This window comes from Mesocricetus auratus, unplaced genomic scaffold, assembly GCF_017639785.1.
Source record: "Mesocricetus auratus isolate SY011 unplaced genomic scaffold, BCM_Maur_2.0 Super-Scaffold_6730, whole genome shotgun sequence".
NCBI classification, from domain to species: Eukaryota; Metazoa; Chordata; class Mammalia; order Rodentia; family Cricetidae; genus Mesocricetus; species Mesocricetus auratus.
The window spans coordinates 97,188,292-97,200,483 of record NW_024429184.1 but is presented as its reverse complement, the minus strand read 5'-3'; the positions used below and the strand labels follow the sequence as shown (position 1 = coordinate 97,200,483).

Here is a 12,192-nt window from a genome sequence, read left to right as displayed (position 1 = left end):
AGAGCACTTGATTCTGCCTGCCTCTTTTTGTGACTCATGGTATGAACTAGAACACATAGTTTAACTTGCCCATGTTGCTGGCTTCTTTTCCTGCCTGTCCTGCAACCACTTCAGCACCAAATGAACACACAGAGATTTATTTTAATTATAAAACTTTTGGCCAATAACTAAAGCTTCTTATTGGCTATCTCTGTGTTCATTATTAACCAATTTCTGTAAATCTATGTATTTCCATGTGGTCTTGGCTTACCAGAGAATGCCTGAAACTGTTACTCCTCTGGTGGCTACAAGTCATCACCTTCTGCCTATCTTTCCCAGAATTCTCCTTGTTTCCTAGTCCCGCCTATCTTCCTGCCTTATTGATCAACAGTGTTTTATTCATAATCCAACAAGAGAAACATATATAGAAGGACATCTCCCATCAATGAGAGAGATGTTTAAGTTCCCCATAAATCTAAAAGAGGAATCTATAAATACTACCTAGTTAAATCACCACAAAGATGAAAACTATTCATTTTTCCATATTCTTTAAATAGGTGACCCTATTTTATCTGTTATGTATTGTGGAATAGTAAAATATAACGTTTATTTGGATTTTCCTATATTTGCAGGGGTGTGTGGTCATTCACTGGGTCATGAGAAACCTACCAGTGACTAAGCCCCCCAAAGAGTAACTTTCTCTCCCTCAGTAACATCAATTATCAGTAGTTCTTCTGATGATGGATCTGCTGGAACTCCTCCATTCATACTGGAATTATGATCTCGTGTGGGTCTTATCCAGGAAACCCCTACAACTGCGAGTTAATGCATACAACCACCATCATGGGTAGAACTCAACAGTTCATAGATGTCCACCAATTACTGCTCTTACTCCTTTTCCATGAACATTCCTGATGCTTGAATCCTGTGAGGTCAATAAAGTGGGACAGACACAGCCACAGTCGAATACTCAGAATTACCCAAATTTTTCACTTGGACTTTGCTTCAACTGCTTCTCTGGGGGAATTAGGGGCATTTGGAAGGAGGTAGTGGTAGATAGGTATGAGCAATATGCCTTGTGTTAAAGTATAAAACTTTTAGAGAATAAAGACTTTATTTAAAATACATAAAAGATATTGTATACCTGTAACTCTATTCTAAAGTTTGTCCAGTAGAGTGTGTACCTGCTGTGTCATGATGGCTCAGGATGTCACTCAGAGCATTAATTTCTTGAAAACACCATCAGCAATTGCATTAGTAGACTGCAGTATACCTTGTATAGTGTGCCCTGGAAAAACATGCAAGATTTGTGTGGCTGTCATCACACATAAGGACTGTGATCAAATTAAATATAATCTCAGAAATGGAAGCTGTATCACAATATCAATTACAGTCTTCAGCTGACTATGAATTTTCATTATAAAATGATTTCTTTAAATCCCCAAATATGACTGATATTGTATGATGCTTTGGGCAAGTTGCTGTCAGAGAATGAGCTTATCTTACAAGCGCATAAAATCATGTAACATCGCAGCAGATTTAGACCAGCTGAACTGATTCCTATGGGCAGTGTTTATAATCAAAGCATTCTGTTAACTTGAGCACGGTTGTTATTATTAGGATGATCTTGACTGCTTATAAACAAAGTATTCTCATATGCAGAATCCTTTCTAAAGACTACTAAGTAGAAAGTTAATTTCATCATGAAGCTGTTTCTCCTTACTAAATAACCATGATGACTTGTTTTCATTAAATTCACATGTTTAATGTTTCTGCATGTTAACAGGTCAAAGGCTAGTAGCTGCTTGCTACAGACAAGTCCACAGAGCCTCAGTTCTGTGTTGGTTCCCTCAAAGCTACCAGGGATGGTGTACACTGCAGATGAACAGTGCCAGATTCTCTTTGGGCCTTTGGCTTCCTTTTGTCAAGAGATGCAGGTGAGAGGCATGGACAGCTGTTCTTGATCGCCCACATTCATTGTCTAGAATTCCTCATTGGTGGAGGAGATGACCTTATTTTAGTCTGTGTTGCTCCAAGTCACAACAACCCTCAAAAGAAACTTCTGAGAAAAAAATAGTGTATTTGGATAATTCCACCCAACTCTACACCTACGTGAGGGGAAAAGGACCCTTGCCTGTCTTTCTGTCCTGCTTCTGGCCCACCCTATTTCAAGGAGCAAACATAGACCTGTACCACTCACTCTGAAACCCCTTATGTTTTCTTTGCAGTTTGGAAGTGAAAGCAATAAGGCATGAGTAGTTAATTAGAGCCAATAAAGAAAAAAAATAAGGCTAAGGCAGAGGGGAAGCTTACTACTTCAAAAACACACTGAAGTCAGGCAACTATGTTATGCCAGAATAATGCTTCTATTTTAAATGTTAAGCTTTCATAATTGTTAACTGGATAAAATACAGCAAAATGATGTGAGGATATGTAGTAGTGGTAGAAAGGTCATCTATCCTTAAACATAAGGTGCTTAAAATTGTTTCTTATAAAAAAAATTTGGGAGGGAGTCTCTAAACTGAGTGGCCACTGTCTGTAGCAAAATCTTTTTATTTTTTTGCTTGCGTTGTTTATATTATTATTTGTCACAAACTTTCATGGATTACTATAGGTGTTATTTTATCTCTGGATGTGTAATTGCTTAGGGGATTTAAAAAAACAATTATTTTTCTCAGTATCCTAATAGTGTCCTATTTTAAATTAAATGTTACTCAAACATATTGTTTAAGTTTTTAAGTAGCCACAAATGTTCTTCATTTTCTTTTCAAATTTTGTACACACACACACACACACACACACAGAGGGGGGGTAAAAACTACTTAACCTATTACATTTTAAGCTTTCACAGTGACAGCTCTCCTTTTTAAAGAGTCTGAACTGACTCAGGTCTAGACTTTGGGCCACATGTTCTTAATTAAGGAACCAGAGAGCTGGAATCATCTTCAGTATAGCTTCTGTTGCTACACCAGTCTGTTGTGCTGGCTGCAGCTAACCACAGATAGCATCTATGTGAATGGCCATGGGAGCAATACAGTATAGCTTTATTGGCAAAGAGCGTTGCCCTGTCCCCAGTGGTTCACCAAACTCTGCTCTGTGGTTGAAAATGTGAGCACTTAATATGTAATCTGCATAGATCAAATGTGCTCCCTTTTCACTTGGATTCTAGGAACATGCAGTGTGCAGTCACATAGGTACAATCTGCTTTGTGCTATAGTCATCGTATGTGCTAATCTGTGCACATTGTAAATTGCAAGACAGTTTTGTAAATTCTCCATAAACATCTGTATGCAGTTTAAACAGTGATTAAACTGTACTCTCCTTGCCCAGATGTTTACCCTTCTTGCTGCTCTACATCTTGTATACAGAGAGCGTCTACTCTTGGGTTTCTTTTGTCATGTTGACTTCTTTCATTTGGATCTTGCTCTTGATAAATTCCCTTCATCTGAAAATGCTTTTTCTCATTGAAATGCATTTTCACTATATACACTGCTTGGCTGACATTGGCTTTCTTGCCTTTTTGGGGGCTTTTCTTTTGTGCTTGTACTTCCTCCATATTCATGTCTCTTACAAAATTTGGTAAGAAGTGTGTAGTCATCATTCCTTTGAAGACATTTCCGTTCGTCCATTGTTGTCTTCTCTCCTCCTGATGACCCTGTTAAACATGTGAAAACTGGGATGGCCTCACATGTTTCCTAAGCATTTTTATACTTTTTCAGTCTCATTCATTCATTCATTCATTTGTTCATTCAGATTCAATAATCCCATTTACCTTATTTTCAGGTTTACTGAATGTTTCCCATATAATCTGTTCTGTGCTTGGACCTATCCCACATACTTATTTATGCCACATTATATAAATATTTTTTTTTCAATTGAAAGTGGATTTCCATTGAGTCTGCCTTTGTCTCCTCCTATAACTTGCCATATATGTTTCATTTAGGTCACTGAATTTTGTTATAATTTTAGTTTAAAGTGTGAAAACTGCAACTGTTTCTCATCTCAGGATCTAATGGTTTCATTCTTCTTTAGAAAGTATATTTTGCCAGTTATTCACAGATAACTAGCATCCAATTACGTAGTAGAGATTGTGATCTTATGTTTAAAGTGAGGCTTAACACAGTGTGTCCTTAGGAGTTAGCTGCTGGAATTCTAAGTTAAAAAAATCTTACAGGAGTGTGGTCATAAATATTTCTGCACATATTCTTTATGGCTGTGATAAAACTACAATGTTAGCATTAAACAGAGGCCATATGACCCCAAGGCGTGAAATACATGTTATTTGGCACATCTTATAAAAAAATTATACTGATCCTGTGGTCCAGACTAGATTCTATTATAGTCCACAAATGAATAGGATGATTCGTCTGGGTAGGCTTTTTATTATTACTATTACTTTTTTCTGGTCATAGTCAATTAAGTTAGTTAGATTTAAATTGAAAGCTTTGTATTGTCTACCACAAGTCAGGTTTCTCTTGCCCTTAGTAGCATTTGCAGTATCCTCCGTGTATTCATTCAGTTCAGGGTCAGTAGCAGACAGATTCTTTCCATCCCCTTGCATCTGGAGTTATGACTTCAGTGGTAGCAGCTTTGACTACCCTGGTTCTGCATTTACAGTGGCATATCTTTCATCATCATTCTAATCACTTGATGCTAGGTTACAACCAAAGGCAGCCCTTCTGTCAAAACTGTATAGAGAACTAACTTACTTTGTGTCAATTTCTTCAATTTTGTACTCACTCGCCAAAGCATTGGAGATTTGCTTTCTGGAAACATGATCCATCATTCCTGGAAGGAGGGGTTTTTTGTTTGTTTGTTTGTTTGTTTTTGTTTTTAATTCTAACTCCAAATATTTTCTCTTACAGTTACAACTATTTTCTTCTTTATGTTCTTTTCTTTATATCTTCATAAAGTAGATACTAGCTGTTCCACTAACTTCTTCTTACTCATTGACTTCATTCACACTTACTGATGTGCTCTGACAAAGAGTCCTTTGCAGCTTACTGCTTTATTAACTGGTTGTGCATGCCCTGCATTGTCCTTCCGAAGCCTACTTACTGTTGCTAGTAATCCTGGAGCATTCAAAGAGTGGAAATGGTGAAAGAGAAAATGGCAAATTTACTTCACTGACAGATGTACAACTGTGTATTTCGCAGATGCAAGTGAACTAGATTCAGAGTGTTGTTTGCCCTCTGAAGACTAGCATCCAGTGACTTGCCTTCTGTTATCTGTGTACTTGGATTTCTCATCATTTTCTCGGGCTTTCTATGTGGCATGGCTTCTCAGTCCTCAGCTAGTATGTCATGTTCCATTTTCCTATGAAACGAACATCATGTTTATGTGTCATTTGTACACAATTTTTGTGGTGAGCAGATTTGTGTTTGCTTGAATGGGTCTTAAAGGAAATTTTAGTTCAGTAGCTTAGACTGACAGGTTTTCTGTATAAATCTTTGTTTTGCTCTTGCTTATTGAATATAGAAGCTACACATGTCCTTACATTAGTTCAAAATATTTTCTTTGCTGTACCCTGTATCTCAAAAGAAAATTATCATTGTTAATTTGGGCTTTTATTATAGAGATTTCACAAATTCAAAAGATCATATGCTGAGATTTTAACGAAGTAATGTGTTGGCCAGGAAAAGGACTCAGCTTGTAAAGACACTTACCACCAAGACTGACACACACTGGGCTCAGTCCCCAGCAACCACTAGTAGAAGCAAAGACCAACTCCCAGATATACTCAGGTGTCGTCCCATACAAATAAATGAATATTTTAAATAAATAAAAAAATTATAGAAGTGTCGCGTCTGCTGCGCGGCCTGTGTCCGAGAACGTGCAGAGGGTGTCGGGGATTGACAACACAGAGACTTGTTCAACGATGTAAAGAAAACTTTAAGCAGGCTCCAAAAAGGTTCAAGAAAACCTCCTAAGAAAAGCTCCCACCAGAGAAGCTTCTGCTCTCTCCTCTACCCTGGCTGGTTCTGCTCTGACACCAAAAACTGATCTGGGCGTGGCAGAAGAGGCGGTTAGTCTTTGGACAAGGTCGAGGTCAGGGTGGTTTCTGTGGGCAGGTCTTTTCCAGGAACTTATTGCCCCCGGGCATTGTATTGTTTTTAGTAAACATGTTTTTAGTAAACATTGTCTTACAGCTGCCTACTCCCAGGCAGAAGGGGAAGTGGGTCTCTGCTCAAGGTCTGGTGTTCTCACAATTCACCCCTTTTTATTTTTAAATGAGGCACTCCTGGCTTAGGTCAAGTAGGGTCACCCTCCCTTTCCCGTCCTTGGGGGACCTTGAACCCCTGTCTTAGGCGGGAGGGGTCTTCCCTACAGGTTGCCCGTCAACAGAGCGCCCCAACTTTAAATCATCTGTAACCAACCTTCATGGCTATCGGGATTGCCATGGGCTAAGCTAAGCAATACTTGGTTACGGATCTCTTGCCTCTGGAACAAGGCACGTTTGAGCTCGGCATAAAGCCAGAATGCCTACCGCCACTGCCACCATTTCCAGGACCCCCATTGACATAGCGCCTCTCCATCACCGTACCCATCACCAGATCTGGGCCATAACATTCTACCAGCCTTCATCTGTTACAAGGGTAACATGCACGTGATTTACATTCTGTTACAAGGGTAACCCGCATGTGACTGACATTTACAATTTGATAAAGTTACAATTGTTCCAAGATCTGCTCAGGAAAGCATTTAGAAAGTGCACTTGCACAGATACATTAGGTACAATCATTGATGTTACACATGTAGCATTATGAAAAATATGAACAATAGGCTTGTTGCACTATCCACAGAGCACCAGTTTGTTCCTGTGGTGATGCAGTTTGTTGATTTAACGTCAGCTGATTATGCGACTTGAGTCAAAGTCTCCTTTTTGTCGCATTAGGACAAGTTGCATCTCTCTAGAAAAATACACTGGCCTAGTCGTGATTCCAGAAACAGGAACCATCAAGTCTGATATTTCAAGTGACCATGTCCTGTTCAATTACTGAAAAGAGGCTTTTGCCCCTCATTACAGTCCATACCAATGTCCAAATGTTTTAAATGGGTCCTTTTTTCTCTATTGGCTTCACGATGAAAACTCATGGGTCCGGAAGGTTGATGCAGCAGGTCTGTTGAGAAACTGGAAATCTCGAACCGACTGTTTTCTTTCTTTCTTGGGCTCTAGATTCGATGACAGCAAGGGTCAGGAACACTGATTTAGGAGATCTCACTCAAACTGGCTTAGGTAGGTTCCCATGGTCTCAGGTCCAGTTTTTCTCTGCTCCATGCCGAAGCTTTTATTCTTTTCCTACAAGAAAACACAAGCATGCCCTCGACCCCAAATTAGGGTCTTCTCCACTGTTTAGTGCATGGATGTCTCCATTTGACCTGAGCAATGGTTGCTCAAGTTCCATCATGCCAGAATCTGTCTGAAGCTCACTGGCATTCACATTATAAAATTTTTAAATGAGGAGTGTATTATTTGATGAGTCATATGGGGACTGGGGACATAATTCCCCATTTTTTATTTTCTAAAAAAATTTTTTTTGAACTGTTGAAGCTGGACCATAATAGTAGAAGGATTTGTTTACCCTCCTTGGTTAACTATCTAGGTAAATTGGGATTACTACTTAGATTATTTGTAGATGCCCATTAAAAAGGACATCTCCATTAAATATTTCCCAAAAACTTCTGAAAATCACTCAAAGATTGTAAACTATAATATGTCCAAATAACTTTTGAAAATTATTTGAAGTCTGTGAACAGTCTTTCCCAATCTAACCTGTAGAGCTCTCACTAGCTGACAAGGCCTCATTTGCATCTTAAATTTTTCTGTTAAAACATTAACAGACTGGCTGGATGTTCCTTTTAGCTATATATAAAGCAATCTAGGTAGCTTCTAAACTATTTTTGAAGGGATTTAAGTATCCTTTTAATCATATAAGCAGTTCACACTCACGCATTCACAATCACATTTCATACATACCGGTGTGGCCACACCATACATTCAGAACATACATGCATCTTTCAGTCATCCCTTTTCCCTAGGTCATGATTAGTCTGTTGCAATGAAGCTTCCTTAATTGAAATCTATGTAAACGAACAACTCCAGCCAATCCTTGAACTAAGAGGTTAAAAAGTCCTGTATGTTCTTTATCATTCCTCCATTTGAGCTACAGTCATGGGGTACAGCCGTACCTACTCCTTGTAACTCTGTAGATGCAAGGTGGAGAGGCCAAGCTTTTGGCCAAAAGTTTTTAGAGATGACTCACAAAATAGAACTTAAATGTAAACAAAAATTTCCATTTTATATACCTTTGTCTTTTTCTTTTTCTTTACTTAATCCCAGTACCTCTTTACTGTTACCAATTTTTTTTTTTTGAGTCAGGGTTTCTCTGTATTGTTTGAGGCTGTCGGTCCAGCCTGGCCTCGAACTCACAGACATCTGCCTGCCTCTGCCTCCCAAGTGCTGGGATTAAAGGCGTGTGCCACCACCGCCCAGCTTGTTACCAAATTTTTTTTTTTCCGAGACAGGGTTTCTCTGTACTATTTGGAGGCTGTCCTGGAATTTGCTTTGTAGACCAGGCTGGCCTTGAACTCAAGAGATCTACCTGCCTGTGTCTCCGGAGTACTGGGATTAAAGGCGTGTGCCGCCAACGGCCGGCTATTCACCCATTTTCAATCCAACTTTCAACCCAGGATCTTCCCTCATAAAGGCGTGTTGGGATTAAAGGCGTATGCCACTGGGATTAAAGGCGTATGCCGCTGGCAATCTCTTGGGTTCCCCTACTTCCTGACCCTAGTATCAGGCTTAGGAGGGGGAAACTCAGAATGTCTAGTTTCTGACTTTTTAATCTCATTGGCGGCAGCCGCTCCCAATGTATTATTGGTGTTTTAAAATTTGATGAACAGGGAGCTGGAATGACTAACTGGCATCAACATGGGGGGGAATCCTCACCATCGCCCATATTTCCCTTACCTGAGTGTTCAACAATGGTTGGATCATCTTTATCATGGTGAGCATTCCTAGTATCCGGAGTAGTATTGGGGTCGACATGCCTGATGCACTGTTCGGGGACCCAAATAGGCTTCTCACTTCCTGGAGGGAAAACACAAACAGCCCCTCGGACCCTAGCTAATAGGGGGGTGGGTGGCTGCCATTTTCCTGTAATTAAGTCCTTCCATCTGACCCATCCCAAGGACTGGGAGGGTTTGTTCCAATGTCTCTCCATAGCAGACAAATTATTACCGTCTATGGTCAAAAAATTTAAAATGTAAAGTATGGTGGATAACTGAATATTGGGGGAGGCAACATACTCCCCCTTTTTTATTTTCTTAAAATACTGTTTGAGAGTGGCATGGGTGCGCTCCACAATAGTCTGTCCCGTGGGGTTGTGAGGAATACCAAAAGAATGGACAATGTGATGTTCCCTGCAAAAGGCAGCAAAGCGATTGCTGGCATAGGCAGGGCCATTGTCCGTTTTTAGGGCATCAGGAACGCCCATGTAGGCAAAGGCCTGCAGGCAATGAGGGACCTCCAATTGTCGCATCTGCTGCGCGGCCTGTGTCCGAGAACGTGCGGAGGGTGTCGGGGATTGACAACACAGAGACTTGTTCAACGATGTAAAGAAAACTTTAAGCAGGCTCCAAAAAGGTTCAAGAAAACCTCCTAAGAAAAGCTCCCACCAGAGAAGCTTCTGCTCTCTCCTCTACCCTGGCTGGTTCTGCTCTGACACCAAAAACTGATCTGGGCGTGGCAGAAGAGGCGGTTAGTCTTTGGACAAGGTCGAGGTCAGGGTGGTTTCTGTGGGCAGGTCTTTTCCAGGAACTTATTGCCCCCAGGCATTGTATTGTTTTTAGTAAACATGTTTTTAGTAAACATTGTCTTACAGCTGCCTACTCCCAGGCAGAAGGGGAAGTGGGTCTCTGCTCAAGGTCTGGTGTTCCCACATAGAAGGAATTTTTAACATGCAATATTTTTAATTTTCTTTTTTTAATTTAAATTAGAAACAATCTTGTTTTACATGTCAATCCCAGTTCCCTCTCCCTCCCCTTCTCCCCTGCCCCCAATGATCCCTTTTCCCATCTCCTTCCTGCTCCCCATGGAGGGTGAGGCCTTCCATGGTGGATCTTCAAAGTCTGTCGTATAATTTGGAGCAAGGCCTAGATCCTCCCCCATTGGTCTTGGCTGAGAGAGTATCCCTCTATGTGGAATGGGCTCCTAAAGTCCATTCATATACTAGGGATAAATGATGATCCACTACCAAGGCTCCATAGATTTCCCAGGCCTCCTAACTAACAGCCACCTTCAGGGGGTCTGGATCAATCCTGTGTTCATTTCCCAGCTATCAGTCTGGGGTCCATGAGCTCCCCCTTGTTAAGGTCAGCTGTTTCTGTGGGTTTTTTTAGCCTGGTCTTGACCCTTTTGCTCATCACTCCTCCTTCTCTGCAACTGGTTTCCAGTAGTTTGGCTCAATGTTTAGCTGTGGGTGTCTGCTTCTGCTTCCATCAGCTACTGGATGTAGACTCTAGGATGGCATATAAGGCAGTCATCAATCTCATTATCAGGGAAAGGCATTTAAGGTAGCCTCTCCAATATTTCTTAGACTTTTAGTTGGGGGTCATCATTGTAGCTCTCTGGACATTTCCCTAGTGGCAGATTTCTTGTTAAGTGGATATATAAAACACAGATTTTTAAAGTAATTTCTGGGCTTGATTACATTATTCAATTCCCTAATATTAAAACAGGAAGAAACACTTGATAATTATGCACTGTATTTTTGGTTTATTCTTTTATTCAGCCTTTATTTAAATCTAAATTTAAAATATAGCAATCACTAATATTACTTGTTCTTAAAATTCTAGTCTAGTTTTGGCATCCATCAAATGATATGCTTAGAAGTGTGGTCTCTCACTCTTTTCTGTAGAGAGTTTGTGTCAGCGGAGAGTCCAAGTTCTTAAAATGATACATTTGGGGACCAGAGCAGTTCTTCATAAGAAGATAATTAGTTTTAACTCTTGTGGTCATAGTATACTGCCATATGATTATGATTGAAGAGGGTTTTTGTTAATACCATTCCACAAATGGTCTATATATGAAATAATATGTTGAGCTATTGAGATTGCATTTTAGAGGAATTCCATTTAACAACAAGGAGTTACATGTCTAAGGATGAATTATTACTTAGATGTATATGACTTCATATCGTTTATTTTGAGAAAAACTTGAAAATGTTTTAATGGAACCATTTGCGATAAAGAAAGAAAATTTATGATATTTATACATGGACAGCTAACTTCCCTTCCCATTTAAATGTATAACACAGTGTGCCTATAAAAAGCCTATTTGAAATAAATACCCGAAGTCATATTATGTGTTTGAAAGGACTTTTTTTACTACAAAGATTAAACCATAAATATTTCTGAGTTGCTGAGTTTTGTATTTATGTTTAGATATTGCATTCAAACTGTTTTGAGGTATTAAAATTCTTTTAACTGAAAAACTAAGTGATCCCCAACCAAGTTTTAAAAAACATATGGCTTATTACTGTGGAATGCTTTGTTCTAATGTCATATCTACCCTACTCCTTTGATAAGGCTAGGTAAAACACAGCACACATCTGACACATTCCACCTTTAAAAGTTCAAATAGGCTATACCATGTCTTCACTTACTTTGGAGAGGTCATCTTGAAGTGAGTTGGGATTCTTCACAAGACCGAGACTATAGGTTACCCAACATAGACCTCTAGACCTGCAGAACATGAAGTATTCAAGAGATCCCCTCTGCATGATTTATTATACCTGGTTGTGCTTATCTTGAAAAGCCGCCAAGTTTACTGTTTATCTTCACGGTGTCTGAAGTGGAAATTGATTAGCACACCTGCTATTTGGAAGGGCTAACTGCTCTCAGTTGAAGGTCAGCATTTAGACCACCAACAGTGGGCAGCTCTGAAATGGTAGTGTAGAAGATTTGCTTTGTCATTGACTGGTGAACTGAAGTAATATTTGTTTTAACCCAAATGAACTTTATTGAATAGCAGTTAAGCTGTTGTTTGGTGGGAATTCAGTATTTGACTCTAGTTATAAGAAAAGAAAGTCTTAAGAAAGAACTTGAGAGAGGTAAAATATTTAAGAACTAAAATTATAAAGCCTGAGATACATTCACTTATTTAAAAGCATTTGGGCGTTTTCAAGAACCTAAAGCATCACAAACAGCAAG

The 12,192-nt window shown here is 39.6% G+C and overlaps 1 protein-coding gene across 3 annotated transcripts in view; it reads left to right on the top strand.

The window, feature by feature from the left end:
• The window catches only part of Adamts19 (ADAM metallopeptidase with thrombospondin type 1 motif 19), a 188,124-nt gene that overhangs the window by 89,689 nt on the left and 86,243 nt on the right, over positions 1 to 12,192 (top strand). For all 3 annotated transcript variants that reach the window (XM_040741782.1, XM_005069088.4, XM_040741783.1), the window contains exon 10: positions 1,766 to 1,916. In XM_040741782.1, coding sequence (XP_040597716.1) covers positions 1,766 to 1,916 — 151 coding nt within the window. The remainder of the gene's footprint in view (positions 1 to 1,765; positions 1,917 to 12,192) is intronic.